General features: G+C 46.4%; 1 protein-coding gene and 2 pseudogenes across 1 annotated transcript in view; 1 reads left to right on the top strand and 2 right to left on the bottom strand.

Moving 5' to 3' along the window:
* Positions 1–1,746: 1,746 nt before the first annotated feature.
* The window catches only part of LOC139389648 (multiple epidermal growth factor-like domains protein 9), a 37,065-nt gene continuing 15,642 nt past the window's right edge, over positions 1,747–23,169 (bottom strand). Inside the window, exons 3-6 of the mRNA XM_071136515.1 lie at positions 19,817–19,956; positions 18,341–18,490; positions 3,970–4,239; positions 1,747–3,864 (exon numbers count right to left, since the gene is read on the bottom strand). Of these exons, the coding sequence (XP_070992616.1) occupies positions 3,353–3,864; positions 3,970–4,239; positions 18,341–18,490; positions 19,817–19,956 (1,072 nt within the window). The 3' untranslated portion in view covers positions 1,747–3,352. The remainder of the gene's footprint in view (positions 3,865–3,969; positions 4,240–18,340; positions 18,491–19,816; positions 19,957–23,169) is intronic.
* Positions 6,085–7,311, top strand: LOC139390185 (uncharacterized; annotated as a pseudogene).
* LOC139390148 (uncharacterized) lies at positions 8,492–13,969 on the bottom strand (annotated as a pseudogene).

Below are 23,169 nucleotides of genomic sequence, written 5' to 3'. Positions count from 1 at the left end.
ATACGTGGGGGTCTAGCTGCATGGTCCTCTCCTAGCCAGCTGCTGCCCGGGCTGGTAGCTCCCACTGACGGTGCACCAGCTGAGGTGGAGCTACTGCTACACAGTACCGGGCCAAGTACACATGAAAACATTTTGCTGTGTTGCCACTTATGCCCACAAAAAGGAAGCCAAAATGAATTAAGTTATGCAACTTAAAGCTAGAATTCTTAATCTAAACAATAACGAGGAACTCCCCACCACCTGTTTTGCAAAAAAAAGGGATGGGTCTGGAGAAATTTTGCCACACTCAAATTCATAGATCAAGCTATGGATGCAAGGACTGACTATCCACTATACACTAAATTACCAACCGACTGCTCGTCGAACATCTCATTCCAAAATCGTGGGCATTTATATGGAGTTGGTTCCCCCTTTGCTGCTATAAACAGCCTCCACTCTTCTGGGAAGGCTTTCCACTAGATGTTGGAACATTGCTGCGGGGACTTGCTTCTATTCAGCCACAAGAGCATTAGTGAGGTTGGGCACTGGTGTTGGGCGATTAGGCCTAGCTTGTAGTTGGCGTTCCAATTCATCCCAAAGGTTTTCGATGGGGTTGAGGTCAGGACTCTGTGCAGGCAAGTACATTTCTTCCACACCGATATCGACAAACCATTTCTGTATGGACCTCACTTTGTGCACGGGGCCATTGTCATGCTGAAAAAGGAAAAGGCCTTCCCCAAACTGTTGCCACAAAGTTGGAAGCACAGAATGGTCTAGAATGTATGTGCTGTAACATTAAGATTTCCCTTCACTGGAACTAAGGGGCCTAACCCGAACCATGAAAAACTTCCCCAGACCATTATTATTCTTCTTGCGTCTGCCAAACCCAGATTTGTCCGTCAGACTAGGTGGGGAAGTGTGATTCATCACTCCAGAGAACACATTTCCACTGCTCCGGAGTCCAATGATGGTGAGCTTTACACCACTCCAACCGACGCTTGGCATTGCATCTGGTGATCTTAGGCTTGTGTGCGGCTGCTTACCGTGGAAACCCATTTCATGAAGCTTCCGACGAACAGTTCTTGTGTTGACGTTGCTTATACACCTGTCAGCAATGGGTGTGGCTGAAATAGCTGAATCCACTAATTTGAATGGGTGTGCATACTTTTGTAGATATAGTGTATCAAATGTATAGTTTGAACCATGTTGAGGCTACACAGTGTTTGTTTACATTTACATTGTTTACAAACATTGGAGTAAATCAAGCTTATATTTTGGGTTCTGATGATGTACAACAGCTGAACTAAGGTGATGAGAGATTTATAATCTTCTTCAAGCATCAATGGATATATATACATAATTCATTTATAAGTCCAAAAGTTGATGTAGCAACTACGGATTCTAGCTTTAATAAGAAAACATTCAGAGCAGTCTTCTCTGTTGAACTTAGGCTCGTGAGTGGCGCAGCGGTCTAAGGCACTGCATCTCAGTGCTTGAGGCATCACTACAAACACCCTGGTTCAAATCCAGGCTGTATCGTGATTGGGAGTCCCATAGGGTGGTGCACGATTGGCCCAGCGTCGTCCGGGTTAGGCCGTCATTGTAAATAAGAATTTGTTCTTAACTGACTTGCCTCTTTAAATAAAATAAAAATACATTTCATTAGCACTGAAATGACTTAAACACAGAAACACAGCTGCTGTGAAAGGATAACAAACTAAAACTCCAGGTTGGGTAAACATGCAAATATAAAGGAGCTAAACACAGTTACAGACTAACCAAGAAACCCAATTTTATTTAGCATTGTATGTGAAATTTTGAGTTTGTGGTATTTACACAATTTACCATGAATAATTTAATTGAAATCAGTAGTTAGGGATGGATGATGACATGTATCCTGCAAGACAATACAGAGGGTAGGTCTATTTATAATTAATTTCCTGTGTGGACTGTGCCCAGACCATATCGGAGCCTTTAAGTGTAACCGTACCGACTGTTCTGAGTGTACACTGCACTCCACCTGTACAATAATAATGATCCTATTCACATTCATCTGTACAATGTCCTACTCTTATTTACAGTGATCACACTGGGGAAAGAGGCAGTACCTGAGGAGTAAGTTCCCTTAATAACTTAACCCATTAATTCATTTTTACAGAAACAAATCCTAGATATCATTGTAGTTTATAAACAACATAAAAGCATGAGCAGAATTAATAGTGTTGCAGCCAGCAACACATTACCAAGATCGGTCTATTTTGTACGGATATAAGACTATATAGGAAATTAAGGCTAGAATCATTTTGTCCTAGATTTGGATGACTTAATGAAACCAGCTGAAATGGACTAGAGCTACTTTTTGAGCAGGAATGTGTTCAACACCTTCCGTAGAGGTAGGTCTTTCTCAAACCAGCAGATCAGCACTCTATCAGTAAAACAAAGTCAATGTGATGATCATAACAAGCAATGGGACCTACTGCCCTGCACAGTGCTGAGTAGAGAGAGGATACAAGGTATGTTTGTTTCCTCATCTAAAAACACTCCTTGTTAATACTCAAGGTATACCTGGCAATTGTTCATACAGGATACAGCCGAAAACAAAAGACAAGGTCATTTAAGCCAGCAGCCGTCACTTTTCCCAATAGCTAACAAAAAATACATACATATGAACAAATGTTGCACTTTTCAATTTGCATTCAATATAGCACACAGTTTTAAACACCATGAAAAACATCTTACACGTGGAACATTTATCCCAAGAACAAAACTTGAAACAATAAATACAATTCATTAAAATAACAATCATTGTCTGGACCAGAGCTCCGTTCAAGTTGTAACTTAAACTGTTAGTCCGTTTTAAAAGGTTCTGAAATGCTCAGGTTCTGAACTGCATAAGAAACAGTGTCCATACAACAGAGACACGGTCCAATACTCTTGCATGGGCATTACCACAACCATCCACATCCTTAACAGTGCCCTCTGCAGGCACAACTGAAGTAAAACAGTCTACTCTTTGGACCCTTCATTGACTTCTTATTTTACGTGAATCACTTCAATCTGTAATGGAGCACAAAATCTTGTAATCTTTTGCCAGGACAAAAGCAAAAAAGAAACACACCTTCCCTTTTTCCTTTGTCTGTCAGTCTGTTGGTGCCAATGGCCTTATGCAGAATCTTCTTCAGTTCCACAGAGGGAGAGAGGAGCTGGATAGAGGGAGTCGAGTTACACATGGAGCTTTGGGTTTGGTGTCCAGCAGCTTTGAAAGTCTTTATCCATTTCAGGTCTCTGTCCTGTGAGGCAGGCAGCCAGGCCGGAAGCCTCTGTGTGTGTCCAGTCTGTTAGCAGTGTGCAGTCTGTCTGTCTGCCCTGTGGGCTAGGCCTTGTAGCAGTTGCCCTGGGTGGTGAGAGCCAGCTGGCCGTTGGGCGCCACCTCGTTGGCCTCGTCCTCCAGCAAGCCCGATACGTCAGCGTTGGGAATGCTGTCATGGTAACTACTGCAGCTGATGTTGTCCTCCTTCAGCTCGATGGTCCAGAAGGGAGCATTGAGCTTGCGATTCTGGTACTCTCGGTAGGTGTACACCCCTCCCACGAAGCCCAGCAGCACCACCACCACCAGGATGATGACGGCCAGGACGATGACGTTGAACTGGGTCCAGGAGACCTCTGTGAGGGCGGCTGTGGTGTTGTCTGAGGGGCTGCCCAGGCTGGTGAGCAGCGCCTGGGTGGTGGCTACGCTCAGTAGGATGCTGGAGTTAGTGGTGGAGGGGGGAGCACCGGTGGGCACCGTGGAGGTCAGGCCCTTGCTCCTTGGGGTTGGAGAAGGGGTGGGGGTTTTAGAGGCCTCTGTCGTTGTCGTGGGCTCTGGCGTAGGAATTATCCGTGCTGCTAAAAAACGAATGATTTACAATGTGAATGGGCATGCATTCAGCTACTCATGGCACACGCAATATACTAATACTCCTCTGCACCAAATTATTGGATGACCCTTACCTGGGCGGGTGCAGTTGTGGGCGCGGGCGTCCCCTGTGAAGCCGGCGGCACAGAGCTGGCATTGAGGTCCCGTGGTGTTGTTGGTGCAGCTCAGGCAGTGGCCAGTATCAGGATGGCAGAGCTGGGCCGGGCGTGTCGGGTCTGCGTTACCACTGCAGTCGCAGGGGACACACCCACTGTTGGCACTGTAGAATCCAGCCTTGCACCGGTTACACTGCTGACCACTGTATTCAGACAGGCACTGGTCACACACTGGGAACCCATCAGAGTCTAGGGAAACAAAAAAACACACAAATACAGTTGAAGTCAGAAGTTTACATACACCTTAGCCAAATACATTTAAACTCAGTTTTTCACAATTCCTGACATTTAATCCTAGTAAAAATTCACTGTCTTAGGTCAGTTAGGATCACCAATTTATTTTAAGAATGTGAAATGTCAGAATAATAGTAGAGTGATATATTTCAGCTTTTATTTCTTTCATCACATTCCCAGTGGGTCAAAAGTTTACATACATTAAATTAGTATTTGGTAGCATTGCCTTTAAATTGTTTAACTTGGGTCAAATGTTTCAAGTAGCCTTCCACAAGCTTCCCACAATAAGTTGGGTGAATTCTGACCTATTCTTCCTGACAGAGCTGGTGTAACTGAGTCAGGTTTGTAGGCCACCTTGCTCGCACACGCTTTTTCAGTTCTGCCTACACATTTTCTATAGGATTGAGGTCAGGGCTTTGTGATGGCCACTCCAATACCTTGACTTTGTTGTCCTTAAGCCATTTTGCCACAACTTTGGAAGTATGCTTGGGGTCATTGTCCATTTGGAAGACACATTTGCGACCAGGCTTTAACTTCCTGACTGATTGTCTTGATATGTTGCTTCAATATATCCACATAATTTTTCTCCCTCATGATGCCATCTATTTTGTATAGTGTACCAGTCCCTCCGGCAGCAAAGCACCCCCACAACATGACGCTGCCACCCTTGTGCTTCACGGTTGGGATGTTGTTCTTCGGCTTGCAAGCCTCCCCCTTTTTCCTCCTAACATAATGATGGTCATTATGGCCAAACAGTTCTATTTTTGTTTCATCAGACCAGAAGACATTTCTCCAAAAAGTACCATCTTTGTCCCATGTGCAGTTGCAAACCGTAGTCTGGCTTTTTTATGGTGGTTTTGGAGCAGTGGCTTCTTCCTTGCTGAGCAGCCTTTCAGGTTGTCGAAATAGGACTTGTTTTACTGTGGATATAGATACTTTTGTACCTGTTTCCTCCAGCATCTTCACAAGGTCCTTTGCTGTTGTTCTGGGATTGATTTGCACTTTTTGCACCAAAGTACGTTCACCTCTAGGAGACAGTATGCGTCTCCTTCCTGAGCGGTATGGCCATGGCGTTTATACTTGTGCACTATTGTTTGTACAGATGAACATGGTACCTTCAGGCGCTTGGAAATTGCTCCCAAGGATGAACCAGACTTGTGGAGGTCTACAATGTTTTTTCTGCGGTCTTGGCTGATTTCTTTTGATTTTCCCATAATCAAGCAAAGAGGTTCTGAGTTTGAAGGTAGGCCTTGAAATACATCCACAGGTACACCTCCAATTGACTCAAATGATGTCAATTTGCCTATCAGAAGCTTCTAAAGCCATGACACCATTTTCTGGAATTTTCCAAGCTGTTTAAAGGCACAGTCAATTTAGTGTATGTAATCTTCTGACCCACTGGAATTGTGATACAGTAAATTATAAGTGAAATAATCTGTCTGTAAACAATTGTTGGAAAAATGACTTGTGTCATGCACAAAGTAGATGTCCTAACCGACTTGCCAAAACTATAGTTTGTTAACAAGACATTTGTCGAGTGGTTGAAAAATACGTTTTAATGACTCCAACTTAACATGCTGACCAGACCTGACACGTCGCGTGCGCGAGCGTTGTAAAATAAATTTAGAAATCCATGTTATTCAATTATTGCACCCACACTGCTCGCGAGTGCTAACGAGCGTCTGCGTTGCTAAGGGCTAACGCTTCGAACACACCGACTGTGTATTGCGTCACTGCTGCATAACATTTAGCGCAGCTAGGCAACTATACTTTTGCAAATGGTCACATGCGGTTGGACACATGGAGGAGAGAATCATTTTCGCAGTATCCTCAAAACGTTGTCTTTTTGACACAACTGCTGACAGCTACAGGGACATATACACAAAAAATGCTGCTTTGAGACAAGTGTCCACGATAGTAGGATTGCCAGGTCAGTTTAGTAGTGAGCTTGTGCTAGATGTGGCTAGTTAGTGTTAGCTAACATGAGGTGTGTGTGTGAAAGAAATAAGTCAAATAAATTATGCTAGTTACTACCCCTGATAACTTTACCAAATAATCATGTTTGAAAGAGTGTGAGTGTGTATGCTATATAAATAGTCATAGAAATGGTAGATTAGATACTACTGTACCCCTGATAATTGGTTCAGATAAGCGTGTGTGTGTGTGTGTGTGTCTATGTGTACAGTAGGTGACATGTCCATGATAGCTATCTAATAACTATAGTTATGCTAGGTAATGGTTTGGCTCATGTCTATGTAGAAGAAGAATGTAGGAGGAAGTGGAGAGGACTCAGGGACAGGTATCAGAGAGAGAGAGAAGGGCAGAGAAAGAGAAGAAGAGGTCTGGGTCAGCAGCTTCAGGCCAGCAGCCTTGGCGCTTCTGCCACATTCTTTATTTTCTGGATCCATTTATTGTGCCTAGGACAACGAGTGGCAATTTTACAGCCAAGACCCTCTACTACGTCATCCACAAGTGTTGTTGCCACCGGTGTATCAAGACCCTCAACGTCACCTACAAATGCGACCATCACCTCCACCGGAGGAGTGAGACCCTCTACAACATTATCCACAAGTATGACCACTACCGGTGCAGCTATGGAAGATGATGAAATGGAGGAAGCACCTCTGGATCTAGGACCACCTGAGATTATTATGAACCTCACGGAAGTGACCACTGAGGACCTCGATGAACAGGATGTGGCCGTGGAGAGAAACAGAGAGAGAAACGAAGAGGAACAACGTCACACCAGGCGTCATCGGTGGTACCAGCCCCCAGGTCCACTCAACTAATTTCAGCAGAGGCTCCTCCAAGCCGTCGAGAGGGATGCAGCCCAACCTGATGCTCACAGGAAGGAGGATGAAGAGACCCTCTTTGCCATGAGCCTGGTGCCAACACTGAAGAGGCTGCCTCAGCCAAGAAAAGCAGCAGTCAAGGTTAAAAATGTATCAGCTGCTTTTCGAACCCGAGTTCAATGGTACGGTTTTTTTCCTCCACATCACAGGTAGTGTCATAAGTGTGCGACAGTGAAGTAAAGTAGGTTATTTTTACAGTATAGTCATGTAGGTTAATTGGTATTTCAGATCAAAGTATTAATATGAGGCAAATGTATAGCTGTTGTTTCTGGGTTAGAAAATATCCTAAAACAGTTTGCTGTCGAAATATCTGCCTGTCATATTCATCTTTTGATCTGAAATACAAATTCCATGAGTAAACAGCAAGTATTACCAACTTTACCACACTGTTCCTATATTTATGCCACTAACTACACTATGCAAGCAGTATTTAGTTAACATAAATCTCACCTTTTATGGTGTCATATTATGTTAAGCTTGTATGTGTTGTTTTTCTCTTCCCTTTCAGAAATGGAGTCAATTTGGCCAACCAGCTCACAGGAAGGACAGGAAGAGGAGTTGTCTGCTGGTTGTTTTGACCTCCCTCATTGTACCTTTCTTTTCACACACGTCAGTTATGTTTAAATTCACTCAATTCGTAAAGTCATTTGTTTATAAAGTCTTAGGATAGCATTCATTATTAGTGTTACATAGATTTCTGAATTGAAACTCATCCGGAGTTTTCACAGATGCTCTTGGTCTCTTACGAGACTAAAGGTCAATATATTTCTTTCATTTAAAACCACTTGAAAACCAGGGTGTTGAAACTTTTTGTGAAGTTATGTTCCATCGACTGGTCCGTGACGTCCAGGGGCCATTTGTTTGTTTAGCTGTGTTATGGCTACATATTATTCCCTTTTTCTCAGAGACAGAGACACACACACCTCTTCGTACCTCAGATCTCCAGTGCCCTGCCCTCTCTCTCTTTTTTTGCCATGTCTGAAGTTCCCCTACTACGTCTAGGCTTTATGAGTAGTCCCTGTATCGGTCTGCAGTTGTGCCAAAAATACATGCTACAGATTACAGGCTACACATTCTGTATTTTGTCAGGCCAGTGAACATGGTGGTAAACTGTACTATTTGTATGGACCCTAGGTTACCTAGGTTACCCTTCCCTTTGTTATCATACTAACTGTATGTCGTATAACCTTAATTAGTGCTCCCGCTCACCTGATGTACCATGCCAGGTGTGTATAATACTGACGTTAATGGGAGAGGGAAGGGGTTAAGGTGTGGTGTTTACTCCCAAATTTCACTTAAATATAACTTCCAAAATGAAGAGAGACAATGATACATAAAGTAATCTGGGGGAAAAATGCTATTTTATGGACAACGGTGGATGGTTCTTAAAATAACCTTTGTGTTATGGGGCTCTTAGAAGAGCCGTTTCACTCCACGGCATACTGCCATGGGACTTCACCTGCTGGCGATGAGAAGTAGGTGGTCAGCTTCTCCCTCACCTGGAGTGCCTGTCTGGGGGCGTTGTTGGCACCTGCCCCGGTGACATCAGGAAGGTGACCATTTGGCGTGCCCATCTCCATCCGGAGCGGCTCCTGGGATGACCTCCGCAGGTATTTGTGGAGAACACATGTGGCCTTCACGCAGGCATCGACATTTGAGGGCCTGAGACCAAGCACTCTCCAATACATTCTCCACCGGGCTGCCAGAATCGCAAAGCTGCATTCAACAACTAACCTTGCCCTGGACAGTCGTTTGTTAAAGATCCTTACAGGCTTTGGCAATGGCAGCTGGTGTCCAGCGTAGGGCCTCATGGGGTTGGGTCTTAAAGGGAAGGCCTCATCGCCGACGAAGACGTGGGGAACAGGTCCCAGGTCTTCAGCCCCAGGGAGTGATGCAGGTGGTGGAATATCCAGGGTGCCATCCTGAAGTGCCTGGCCAAAGGCAGAGTCCCGTAGGGTCCCGCCATTACTTCCCTTGCCGTAAGCACCAACATCGACAAAGTGGAAACAGTAGATGGCATCTACTACAGCCAAGAGTACAACTGAATATGTACTCTTGTAGTTGTAGAATTGCGAACCTGAGCATGGTGGAGCCTGGATTACTACATGTTTCCCGTCAATGGAGCCAAGACAGTTGGGGAAATTCCACCTCTCCAGGAACTCAGCAGCGATGGCCCTCTAGTCTTCCTCCTTGGGGACAGGCATGTATTCACCAACCAGACAGTCCCAAATGGCTTGTGCCACAGAGGGGACAATGCCTGCCACCGTGGACCGTCCAACTCGGAAGATGAATCCTATGGTCCTGTAGGAGTCCCCTGTCGCCAAGAATCTAAAATATAATTCAAAATAATGATCAATATAGTGTATAACTTGAATTCCACCCACATATTATATCTACTCATATACCTCATTACTGTTTATTTTGCTTTACTAATTATATTGTAATACTCATCAACCATCATTAACAATGCCTTGAAATAGTACAATTCAGTCTACGACTATTTCAATAAACTGTAGCCCAGGGCAACTCTACTCTTAGAAAGAATGGTACTGTCTACTTAAAAGGGTTCTCTGGCTGTCCCCATAGGAGATCCCTTTTAGGTTCCAGGTAATACCGCTTTTGGTTCCAAGTAGAACCCTATTGGGTTCCATGTATTAAGTATTATACTGTGACGGTTTTCTTGATGAGAAGGAGAGTCGGACCAAAATGCAGCGTGTAGATTGCGATCCATGTTTTAATAAACAAACGTAAAACACGAATCAATACAAACACTACAAAATAAAGAACGTAATGAACGTAACGAAAACCTAAACAGCCCTATCTGGTGAAAACACATAGACAGGAACAATCACCCACAAACACACAGTGAAACCCAGGCTACCTAAATATGGTTCCCAATCAGAGACAATGACGAACACCTGCCTCTGATTGAGAACCATATCAGGCCGAACATAGAACTGGACAAACTAGACATGTAACATAGAATGCACACTCAGATCACACCCTGACCAACCAAAACATAGAAGCATACAAAGCAAACTATGGTCAGGGTGTGACAGTACCCCCCCCCAAGGTGCGGACTCCGGCCGCAAAACCTGAACCTATAGGGGAGGGTCTGGGTGGGCATCTGTCCGCGGTGGCGGCTCTGGCGCTGGATGTGGACCCCACTCCATAATAGTCTTAGTCCACCTCCTTAGCGTCCCTAGATAGGTTACCCTCCTTAATGACAGCTCGGGACAGAGGGGCAGCTCGGGACAGAGGGGCAGCTCGGGACAGAGGGGCAGCTCGGGACAGAAGGGCAGCTCGGGACAGAAGGGCAGCTCGGGGGACAGAGGTAGCTCGGGACTGATGGGTAGCTCGGGACTGATGGGTAGCTCAGCACTGAGAGGAAGCTCAGCACTGAGAGGAAGCCCAGGCAGGTAGTTGGATCTAGCAGATCCTGGCTGACTGGCAGATCCTGGCTGACTGGCAGATCTGGCAGATCCTGGCCGACCTGGCGGATCCTGGCCGACTGGCGGATCCTGGCCGACTGGCAGATCTGGAAGATCCCGGCTGACTGGCGGATCTGGAAGAGTCTGGTTGACTGGCAGATCTGGAAGAGTCTGTATGACTGGCAGATCTGGAAGAGTCTGTATGACTGGCAGATCTGGAAGAGTCTGTATGACTGGCAGATCTGGAAGAGTCTGGTAGACTGGCAGCTCTGGCTGCTCCATGCTGACTGGCTGCTCCATGCTGACTGGCAGCTCTGGCTGCTCCATGCTGACTGGCTGCTCTGGCTGCTCCATGCAGACTGGCTGCTCTGGCTGCTCCATGCTGACTGGCTGCTCCATGCTGACTGGCGGCCCTGGCTGCTCCATGCTGACTGGCGGCCCTGGCTGCTCCATGCTGACTGGCGGCCCTGGCTGCTCCATGCTGACTGGCGGCCCTGGCTGCTCCATGCTGACTGGCGGCCCTGGCTGCTCCATGCTGACTGGCGGCCCTGGCTGCTCCATGCTGACTGGCGGCCCTGGCTGCTCCATGCTGACTGGCGGCCCTGGCTGCTCCATGCTGACTGGCGGCCCTGGCTGCTCCATGCTGACTGGCGGCCCTGGCTGCTCCATGCTGACTGGCGGCCCTGGCTGCTCCATGCTGACTGGCGGCCCTGGCTGCTCCATGCTGACTGGCGGCCCTGGCTGCTCCATGCTGACTGGCGGCCCTGGCTGCTCCATGCTGACTGGCGGCCCTGGCTGCTCCATGCTGACTGGCGGCCCTGGCTGCTCCATGCTGACTGGCGGCCCTGGCTGCTCCATGCTGACTGGCGGCCCTGGCTGCTCCATGCTGACTGGCGGCCCTGGCTGCTCCATGCTGACTGGCGGCCCTGGCTGCTCCATGCTGACTGGCGGCTCTTGCTGCTCCATGCTGACTGGCGGCCCTGGCTGCTCCATGCTGACTGGCGGCTCTGGCTGCTCCATGCTGACTGGCGGCTCTGGCTGCTCCATGCTGACTGGCGGCTCTGGCTGCTCCATGCAGACTGGCAGCTCTGGCGGCTCCTTGCAGACTGGCAGCTTTGGCGGCATCCTGCAGACTGGCAGCTCTGGCGGCTCCTAGCAGACTGGCAGCTCCTTGCAGACTGGCAGCTCTATGCTGACTGGCAGCTCTATGCAGACTGGCAGCTCTATGCAGACTGGCAGCTCCTTGCAGACTGGCAGCTCCTTGCAGACTGGCAGCTCCTTGCAGACTGGCAGCTCCTTGCAGACTGGCAGCTCCTTGCAGACTGGCAGCTCCTTGCAGACTGGCAGCTCCTTGCAGACTGGCAGTTCTGAACAGGCGGGAGACTCCGGCAGCGCTGTAGAGGCGGAAAGCTCCGACAGCGCTAAACAGGCGGGAGACTCCGACAGCGCTGGAGAGGAGGAAGGCTCCGGCAGCGCTGGACAGGCGAGGCGCACTGTAGGCCTGATGCGTGGTGCTGGCACTGGTGGTACTGGGCCGAGGACACGCACAGGAAGCCTGGTGCGGGGAGCTGCTACCGGAGGGCTGGGGTGTGGAGGTGGTGCTGGAAAGACCGGACCGTGCAGGCGCACTGGAGCTCTTGAGCACCGAGCCTGCCCAACCTTACCTGGTTGAATGCTCACGGTCGCCCTGCCAGTGCGGCGAGGTGGAATAGCCCGCACTGGGCTATGCAGGCGAACCGGAGACACCGAGCGCAAGGCTGGTGCCATGTAAGCCGGCCCAAGGAGACGCACTGGGGACCAGATGCGTAGAGCCGGCCTCATGGCATTAGGCTCGACGCTCAATCTAGCCCGGCCGACACGCGGAGCTGGAATATACCGCACCGGGCAATGCACCCGCACTGGAGACACCGTGCGCACCACTGCATAACACGGTGCCTGTCCGGTCTCTCTAGCCCCCCGGTAAGCACAGGGAGTCTGCCCAGGTCTCCTACCTGGCGTAGCCATACTCCCTGTTAGCCCCCCCCCCCCCCCCCCCCAATACATTTTTGGGGCTGACTCTCAGGCTTCCATCCGCGTCGCCGTGCTGCCTCCTCATACCAGCGCCTCTCTGCTTTCGCCGCCTCCAGTTCCTCTTTGGGACGGCGATATTCTCCAGGCTGTGCCCAGGGTCCTTTACCGTCCAAATCGTCCTCCCAAGTCCATTTCTCCAAGTAATGCAGCCTCTCCCACTGCTGCTGCTGCTCCTGCCTCTGTTCCTTCTCCTGCTGCTGCTGCCTGTTGACACACCGCTTGGTCCTTTTGTGGTGGGCGATTCTGTGACGGCATTCTGTATGTGAGAAGGAGAGTCAGACCAAAATGCAGCGTGTAGATTGCGATCCATGTTTTAATAAACAAACGTAAAACACGAATCAATACAAACACTACAAAATAAAGAACGTAATGAACGTAACGAAAACCTAAACAGCCCTATCTGGTGAAAACACATAGACAGGAACAATCACCCACAAACACACAGTGAAACCCAGGCTACCTAAATAGGGTTCCCAATCAGAGACAATGACGAACACCTGCCTCTGATTGAGAACCATATCAGGCCGAACATAGAACTGGACAAACTAGACATGTAACATAGAATGCCCACTCAGATCACACCCTGACCAACCAAAACATAGAAACATACAAAGCAAACTATGGTCAGGGTGTGACATATACCTGGAACCAAAAATGGTTATCCTATGGGGAAAGCAGAAGGACACTTTTGGAACCTTTTTCTCTAAGAGTGTATGTGAGTCCAATAAGAATGTAATGAATGACTGTAACTGTCTTGAACAACAATGGGTCCTGGAGAAGACTAGCCTACCTTCATCAGGGCAGAAGGCACCTTTCTTTTCATTTGGTAACATTGCATAATTAAAAAAGGATTATAAACCAACTTTGGGAAAAGTTATAGTCCCAATGAACATTCTGTAAAAGTGCATCTGATGTCAAATAGGGATTATTAACTAGAGAGCCCTTTAGCTAGCTAGGTTGCACATAAAAACAATGTATCAAATAACAATAAATTATGGTATCAAAGGCTTTAAAAATGTACTAGAATGTAGCTTACCAGAGACAAATCGCCAGGCGTTCAACTGGGCTGATCGACTCCCGGTAGTTGTTATTCATCCGGGTGATCCTGGCTCCAACCATCTGGAGCAGGTGATCGAACTGGCTTCGGTCCAGATGAAAGTAACTTCGGAATTCCTCTCCAAACAGTAGAAACTCTTGAATTAGACGGTGGAACTCCCCTGCCTGCTTTCGGGACTTTAACCATCTCTGGACCCACACAGACCTGCGCTTTCGGCGGGGCTGGTCCCGGCCCAACAACGCAATCAAGACCACCTTCCTCAACGTTGGTCTCATTGTTGAAAGAGCCTACTCTGCTATCTTGACTATTTATTATTGCATTTCGCTCCAAAACTCCATTTTGGAGGGAAATTATATTATAGGCTCTCACAATTAATTTGTGGATGTCATCGAATAAATAATATACTTGGCAAATAAATTCATAAAAAATTTAAAGAAATTATGCAATCAAACTGTTTTTATGTAATCCCACATTTTTACTGAATATGTGTGCAAAAAAAAAAATCTACATTCATATTTTGCTACTTTCGGTGAAGTCTACGCATACAATTTGATGCATACGTTCGATAAATCGAATGTATGCACCACACAGAACGCACTGCAACTGCCTCTGTAATGCAATGCTGCAAGGCAAATGCAGTGTTCCATTGGAAATGAATGTACTTCTGGTGTATCGAAATGCAATGACACAGCGTAAAACAGAAGTCATTCCTATTTCTGACGCAGATCGCGCTGCAAGTCCTGCCTCTCCCATCTTCTCATTGGTTTGTAGAAGCAGGTACCCACGTGCCATCTCCTCATTGGTTATACCCACGTGGGTGATTGAAAGACAAACTGTTTTGCCGGTCGTCGTGGTAATACTATGAACGTTTAGATGCCAATCACCATATAAATTCAAAGATGAAAAAGCCTGGAAGGAGGAGAGATGACTAGAAACGATTCGGTTGACCGTTTTATGTGTGGAGTAATTGTCAAGAGTAGAGGACCTTGTGCATTTCAGGTAAAATAACAACTCAATGTTTATATCCCAGAACAAATTAGCTAACAACAGCAAGCTAGCTAAATAGGACAAATTAGCTAGCTAAATTACCATACATGTTTAATGCTTTTCGACCTGTCCCCAAATTAATGTAATTGGTTCAGAGTTTGTTTTGATATTTTAACCTGCGTGTCGTGACCGCGTTTGGTATAAGAGACTTGGCTGATGTACCACCACTAGGTGGCACCAGAATGCCAAACACAGATTGGTTTGTAATACTGCACAACGCAAAACGTAAGCCCTATGGCAGTGTCTCTAGTCTAGGCGACTATAAGAGTTCCCTAGCTAATAATACAATTGTTTTTGTTGCTCAGATACATTTTAAAGCTACCCCAAAAGTTTCAGAGAAAAGATTAAACGATAATAATAAGCCATTTAGCAGAAATGTGTACCCAAAGAGTTTTTGTGTGGGTGGCTCTAGTGGGAATTGAACCCACAACACTTGTCGTAGCAAGCACCATGCTCTGAGCCACACACGACCACCGATGTAATCAGAGAAAGATATGGCTTAAGTGTGGAACAAACACTGTTCCACAAACACAGGTCTTTACAGCCCGGAATCAAATTCACTTTAATCGTATCTAAAGACTGATCCCTTGTGTTAAAGCATCCTCATCACTTCTCATTATCATGAGATGTCTGTCTCCTCCAGGGTCAGCGTTCTCCTCCAGCCTCTGGTCCTTAGTAATATGATGCTACTAGACAGTGCCCTTCATTCTCTCCTAATGGCTTCACTAACTGTTATATATCCCCTTCTGCTGTAAGCACATCCATTAAGTACCAGGAGGTCTGACACCAAATATTATTGAGTACAATAATCAGGCTTTCTACATGTCATTAGTGTAAGTGTGGATCCCCTCCTAAGCAAGGTAATATAGAAAATAGCCACATACTTATTGGTACCCTAAATGTGTGCTGGCTTAAGTCTGCTTAATATCATCCATATCTAACTCTTTCCGATTTATGGACCAATATGTGTCCACAACAGACACACTTTCCAAAGCGACAATTCAAATCCTAGATGAGAGCTAGACCAATAAAGTCTAGGAGTGATAACACCTCTTATCTATAGGCAGTCTGATTGGTCGGGTTTAACCCTGGGTCGTTGTCAGTGGAAACGCTATTGTCAGAGGGAAACATGTTATATCACCAGGAGAGGCAAAGGACCTTCACATACAGATACTGACTCAACAACCTGACCTGGATATTTACCCAGTACCATCCTCCCTGCTACAGCCAGCTCAGCCACTTCCTTTTCATGCAAACACACACACACACACACACACACACACACACACACACACACACACACACACACACACAAATAAGTCAATGTTTTATTAGCCTTAGGATGAATGAGTCAAGCCCTTATGTACCTTTGAGAAAAGAGAAGCTACACACAGATAATTTAATCTCTCTCTCACGGTACTGCATTGTGGATTAGTCACTGTTGCCAGGGCAACCTCTGAGGCTTTTGTTGATTCCTCACACACAACATTATCACCCTACTGCTGCCTGGTTCATTTTTTATTTAACTAGGCAAGTCAGTTAAGAACACATTCTTATTTACAACGACGGCCTAGGAACAGCGGGTTAACTGCCTTGTTCAGGGGCAGAACGACAGAGTTTTACCTTGTCAGCTCAGGGATTCGATCTAGCAACCTTTCAGTTATTGGCCCAACGCTCTAACCAGTATGCTACCTGCCGCCCCTAATTCAAGGAGCTGTGTTGTGGTGCCACCCACCCCCTCTGTTCTACTGCCTGACTAGCTTGCTGTGAAGTGGCCCAGCTGTGCCCAGGATGTTCAGTGTGATCTATGTTCAGCTCAACCTCAGCCTGGCGTGTCCACCTTCCACTCCCTGTCTCCACATGGCTGTTGCCAGGCTGCTGGGACCCAATGGGAGGCCGTAAGTCACATGGCTGCGGCTGATTGGTCAGATCAGAGTTTGGGAAGACAGGGACAGACAAGACAGACAGACACAGACTGACAGACAGACAGACAGACAGGGACTTTACTTATGTCTGTGGCTCCAAGGATTAGGCCTCATCTGCTGAGGTATCAGTTTAGTATGGATACAGACCTATACTGGCTTGCTTGGTTAAAACATGCTTAATAGTGAACGTGTCTACCTGACACATTTGGGATTTTGCTGATGTGAGGAGACCCATCCACTGTCAAGAAGCCTAACTGTTAGGCCCTAACAGACCAACACCAGCAGGGACAAGAAATTTGGGATTAAACATCGTCAACCAGAGGGTCCAGATATTGACGCTTTGGCAAACCATCACAAGTAAATTGCAATTATCTGTGAAAGACAAGCAGTATGCTTGCGAATGGGGTTATAGTAATGGGGACAAAGCCTTCATCCCTGGCAGTGACTGTCGATGGTGCTTCACTGTTGGAGAGTTAAGAGTAGTGGGGGTACGCTGTACTGGTTGAACATTAATAATTCACAATAATTAAAACAAAGATGCCATGATAAATAGTGTAATAGCCTAAAAGTTATCGTTACCACATGTCACCCCCATTAAAAATTAACGAATGGACTTGATAATGTGTGGAATGCTCTCCAAAATGCACTATGGATCGACATTTTGTGAAGGCAGAGATGAGTGGCCGAGACACATCAATTCAGTGGACGCGTCGATTCAGGTTACAAGTGTAGGCCTAATGAATGAAAATCAGCAAATGTTTTGGGTGTTTTGTTACAGATGTCTTTTTCCATTCCCCAAATGGCGTGTGCACAGTGCACGGAAGCCTATGGATGCGGGGATTCTTTTAGAGCGGACGAACGTGCGCAGGTAGCCAGGCTTACAGGAGCATTTTGAGGTGATTGACAATCCGATGAAAACATCATGACTGATTATGTTAATATACCCTGATGAAGACAGCTTGTCTGTGGAAACGTTGGTTATTAAATTGCATCTGAGCTCCTAGAGTGTGCAGCGCTCCGTTCATTTTTGAAGTGTTCTACTCCGCTAGCCAGCACCTCGCCTAAATTGGTGTGCGTTTCTTTCGCCTCTTGGTTATGTTAATACCACATTAAAAGGTAATAGATTTTGAAAGTTGAACGACAAATCTTTATTATTAGGCCTACAGAGATGGTATTAGATTAATAGGGACTCTACACTGGGTGTACAAACAGTAGGAACACCTGCTCTTAACCTTGACATTTTACTGATCAGGTGAATCGAGGTGAAAGCGATGATCCCTGTTAAATCCACCTCAAATCAGTGTAGATGAAGGGAAGGAGACAGGTTAAAGCAGGATTTTTAAGCCGGGAGACATGAATTGTGTGTGTGCCATTCAGAGGATGAATGGGCCTGACAAAAGATTGAAGTGCCTTTGAACGGGGTATGGTAGTATGTGCCAGGCGCTCCGGTTTGAGTGTGTTCAGAACTGCGACTCTGCTGGGTTTTTCACGCTCAACAGTTTCCCATTTTGTATCAAGAAAGAACATCCAGGCAACCTGAGTCAACGGACCAGCATCCCTTTGGAATGCTTTCGACACCTTGTAGAGTCCACACCCTGACGAATTGACTGGCAAGGGCACTAATATGGTGACCTAAGAAGGGCACTACTGAGGCAGGGGATAGTGGCTACTCACCAATGTGACAGGTGCCAGTGGAGGTGGTGTTGGAACAAGGGCAGGGGACACAGGCATCGGTGGTGGTAGCACCAGAGCTGCAGTAGAATCTAGGCTTGCATTCCTCACTGTTGGGTCCTTGAGTGTTGGCCTGGCAGTTCAGACAGATGCCTGTGGAAAAGAAGGGAAGTTATGGTTCAAAGTTAACGTCCATGTCCTATGCTTACATGTTTTGAAAACGGGTCTGTTTCTCCAATGTTGGGACTATGACATATGGTATTTATTGACCACACCTGAACACTGGTGGTTTGGTTTGTATAGTATAGAAACCGTTAATCCAGCAAATACTACTATCCTGCTGATTTGAGCCCCAGACTGTTTAGTTGCCTGTTACATAGTAATTGAGTTGAGAGGTTTTTGTGGAAAAGGAACCAATACTTCTATATGGGATATGAAATGATTCAGTATAGTGGGGCATTGCAGATGTTCTCTAAATGAAGGAATACAGTAAACACTATTGTTGTTTTCTGTCCTTCTCGATAGAGGACACCTCACGATAGAGGACACCTAACTATCACTCTTATCTAAAAAACAATGACCCTATAGAAGTAGGAACAAATCAGCTTGATTTTCCAGTATTCAGATTGAAATGGAACAGGTCACTGTCATGTTAATCTGGAAGAGACATTCTAATGTGTTTTGCATACCCTCATGTTTCTGATGTAACGCTCCCTGGCTGACAGAGGGTCATTGTCCATGACATCAGACCTGAGCTAAGGAAGTACATCCACAGCATTTATCATTCTTCTGCATCACAATGGCAGACAGAGGGGTTCAACAATCCCATCCACCTTGACCCTCTCCAAGCCTCTCAATAGCTGTCCACTCACACAACGATACACAGGATGGGACACGGACACACACAGGATTAGTGTGTAACAGGTAATCAAATGGCTACCCGGACAATTTGCATTGTGTGCCACTCCACCCCTCTTTTTACGCTGCTGCTACTCTCTGTTTATCATATATGCATAGTCACTTTAACTATACATTCATGTACATACTACCTCAATTGGGACGACAAACCAGTGCTCCCGCACAGTGGCTAACCAGGCTATCTGCATTGTGGCCCACCCACCACCCACCAACCCCTCTTTTAAACTACTGCTACTCTCTGTTCATCATATATGCAGTCACTTTAACCATGTCTACATGTACATACTACCTCAATCAGCCTGACTAACCGGTGTCTGTATGTAGCCTTGCTACTTTGATAGCCTCGCTACTGTATATAGCCTGTCTTTATACTGTTGTTTTATTTCTTTACTTACCTATTGTTCACCTAATACCTTTGTTGCACTATTGGTTAGAGCCTGTAAGTAAGCATTTCACTGTAAGTTGTATTCAGCGCACGTGACAAATACACTTTTTGATCTGATTTGAAAGGGTGATTGTTGTGGTTTGTAGATAGAAGGTGTGGTGTAGTGGATTACTCACCCGATTGCGGGTGGCAGTAGTTAGTAAGGCTGTTGCACTGACAGGGTTGGCACCCAGTGCTGCTGAAACGGAAGAAGCCTGGGTGGCACTCGTCACACTTGGGCCCGTACACTCCCGTCTTACACACACACATTCCTGAGCTGAAAGAACAGGAGAGCACAGTCAGCATCCAGCATACAGTCACATCACATACTTTGATCCTTCTCTATTTGATTGTCCAGCCTTTATGTTGTGTAACAGCCTAACTGTACTGCTGTAATGGTGGGTTTGAGAGCTCTCTACAGTCCGACAGGGAAACTGCACTATTTGGTTAGGATTGCATTAGCCATGACATTCTGTGTCCAGATTATTCTAACGGTTTCACACACGACATCCTGTAGGTTCCCCCTGAGTGGTTTCTCCCATCAATCCATCTGCTATCCATAACACGCCTTGGCCGTTTTGATTCAATTAAGAGATTGTTGTGGTTGTAATGTGTAACTTGTAGTTTTGCTTTAAAAGAAAATGAAAACCAGATCCTTCCCTCCATGGTGAATAGAGCACAGCTACTCCAGATGGGTTCAATGGCATAGGTTAGCCCAGCCCCCCATCCTCCACAGTTCAAAGCTGTCTACTTAATTCCACTAACATGGTTGGCATGTTCTGGGGGCAGGGCAGCATGGTAGAGTCTGGACCAGACTGGAGCACTCTAGGAACATCTGGTCCAAGGTTGGAGACTGGGAGCCTGCCTGGATCCCACAGCCTACAGGCCAGCCATGATAATGCTCAGCCTCACAGGGCCTCTTTCTGCCAGGCTTTCATATACTCTATTAGACAGTGACCTTGAAGAGGGAATGGGTCAGGGTACCTGTGGGATCCTCTTCAAGCATTCAGCACCTCTCAAGGGCTCTCAGCAAGACACAAAAGGACAAACCCCCTCCTGCGTAGCCCTCTCTCTTGCTGGGTAGAAAGAGCAGCTATGTCTGAAGAGAAGGGGTTTAAGAAAGATCTCAAGCAATAACTCATTTACACCCAGTTGTCTCTGGTCATCGTGGACTGACATGCAGCTCATAACTAACCCTGAATGGTACTGTGAGGATCTGCAGGGTTTCCCTATAATAAAAAAAAACAGGCAAGTCATTCATTACAGAGAATTCCCTGTAGTTTTGATTTAAAGTACCATTTTTACAGAGAATTCACTGTAGTTTTGATTACAGTACAATGCCTTTTGGAAGAAGATGAAAGTAATCAATGCTTACAAAATGAAAGGGAAGAATAAACACAGTTTGTCAACTGTTTATTGTCTATGTAAATCTCTGAGGTAATAAAATGGCGGGCTAAAACTAAACAATGAGTTAGTGTGCTGCTGCTGCTGATGATGATGCGTATGATTGCTGACAGCTGGAACTAGAGGGTGCTTTCTATTTGATTATCCAGTCTTGCTAGAGCCCACATAAATCCAATTCAACTTGAGCTCTTTAGCACACCGTCGAGCTTTGAACATCACTTATTTCATTCGCTAATGTGTTCTGTCCTAATGCCAATATACTCCATTGCATTTCCCCTGCACATTCCACATACTGCTGTGTGGCCAGCCTGCGAAACAGTCAAGCTGAAGCATATATTGAATTATACAGCACATGAGACACTGGGGTGGGGGGGCTACACTATAGGCTACACACGCGCGCTCTGATTCCAAATCGCCCTGTGTGCTGATCCCCGAGTCTCAAAGGAAAAACACAACACAATGAGTCACACCCGATCACTCCCTTTCACCCAAAAGATCAACCGAATAGATCTGTGGACTACAACAAGCCAATAACAACCGAGCCCAAGAAGTGACAGAGCAGTTGCCTTAATGCCTTCCCATGAGTGCGTGGGCCTTATTCAAATGAGGCCTAATTAAAACACTGCTATTGATGCAAATGTTATGTTGATGGTAATGCTTAGTGGACTGTGTGTAACCTGATGGGAAGAACAAGGATTTAAGCAGCTCGGAAGGAACACAGACAGAGACACACATTCAAAAAACCATGAACCCCCCCAAAAGACAAAAATACACCATCATATGACTCCATGGGATTGGAGGCGGAGAGGAGAAAGCTACAGTAGCAGTAGACTTGGAGAGGGAGCCATAGGAATGTGACACAGTAGAGAAGTAAAAGCTCTTTTCTGTTCCTATGGTTGCAAAATTCCTGTCACTTCGTCAGGTTTTTCAGAAATCACATTTGAAAGACTCCTGGAATCGGGAGGGAATAAGCAGGAAATCCAGAATTCTCCAACCATGATTTCTGGAAAACCTGTGGATTTTGGGAAAGTTGCCAGAATGGTAGCTTATTTGGTAAAAAAAAAAACAGACAAGAAATTTGGAGGCAGGTTCCCAGTGTCACTGTCAGTGATTCAGTCTCTCTGATGTAAGAAGCTTTTATTTTCTGGCCAACGGGACCAGATGGTGAGACAATCTCATAGTTGAATGTGTTTTCAGCGAGACGTAAACAGTATTGTACGACAGCACTGATCTCATCCTTGGTGGCCCAATTCCCCGACTGTTATCACCACCCAAAACCAACCTGTGATGACACCCTAGAAGCCCCCATCTGTGGTGGTATCTATTGAGCCACAATGAAACGTTCAAACTACCACCCACGTAGTGTCACTAGGTGGAGGAGGGGGTTGTTTTGGTGTGTTTTCATTGGGCTTCAGGCTGCGTAGCCCAGCCACTCTGTTCCGTGTTACAGACGCATATTAACTAGGTCAGTATTACATGGCAACCAGGCTGTTCGGCTGTTCTGCTGCTGCCATGGCGATGCCGGCCATAAGTTGCTTGCGCATGACTGGGGAATCACAATAGACTGAGCACATATCTGTGCTGACTGCATCCTCTTTAACCACATGGAAACAGCAGAAGTCAGAAATGCAGTCTGTGTTCTCATACACACAATGCGGGGGGAGAATGGTCGCCAGTCAAGAAAGACACACACTGTTCTACACTAAGCATGTTTTAGAGTCAGGGCACACTGTCAGATCTTCAGAGAGAGAATGTTTAACAACATCAAGGGCCAAGAGTTGTGATCCATTCCAGAGCACCCCTGGCTCAGGATCATACATTGGGCCAGTTATGTAACTCAGCTCAGAGTAAAGCCTGGCACAATGTGCTGGCAGACATGGCCACTGCACTGCACTCCAGCCATTAGAGCAACAAAGCCTCCCCATTGAGTCCTTGCCTCTAATACAGCATGGGATGCTGCCACCTGCTAATGTGAGTGTTGGGTTGGTCGTCTGCAGTGGCCTGTCACTAGAGCTCTTACTACACAGCACTATCCTCTTCGTTCTTCCACCCCGTCAGAGAAGGCACCCAGCTGTGCTGGTGTAAC

Source organism: Oncorhynchus clarkii, chromosome 30 (assembly GCF_045791955.1).
Source record: "Oncorhynchus clarkii lewisi isolate Uvic-CL-2024 chromosome 30, UVic_Ocla_1.0, whole genome shotgun sequence".
NCBI classification, from domain to species: Eukaryota; Metazoa; Chordata; class Actinopteri; order Salmoniformes; family Salmonidae; genus Oncorhynchus; species Oncorhynchus clarkii.
Note: the sequence above shows the minus strand (reverse complement) of the source record. Positions and strands in the feature narration are given on the sequence as shown.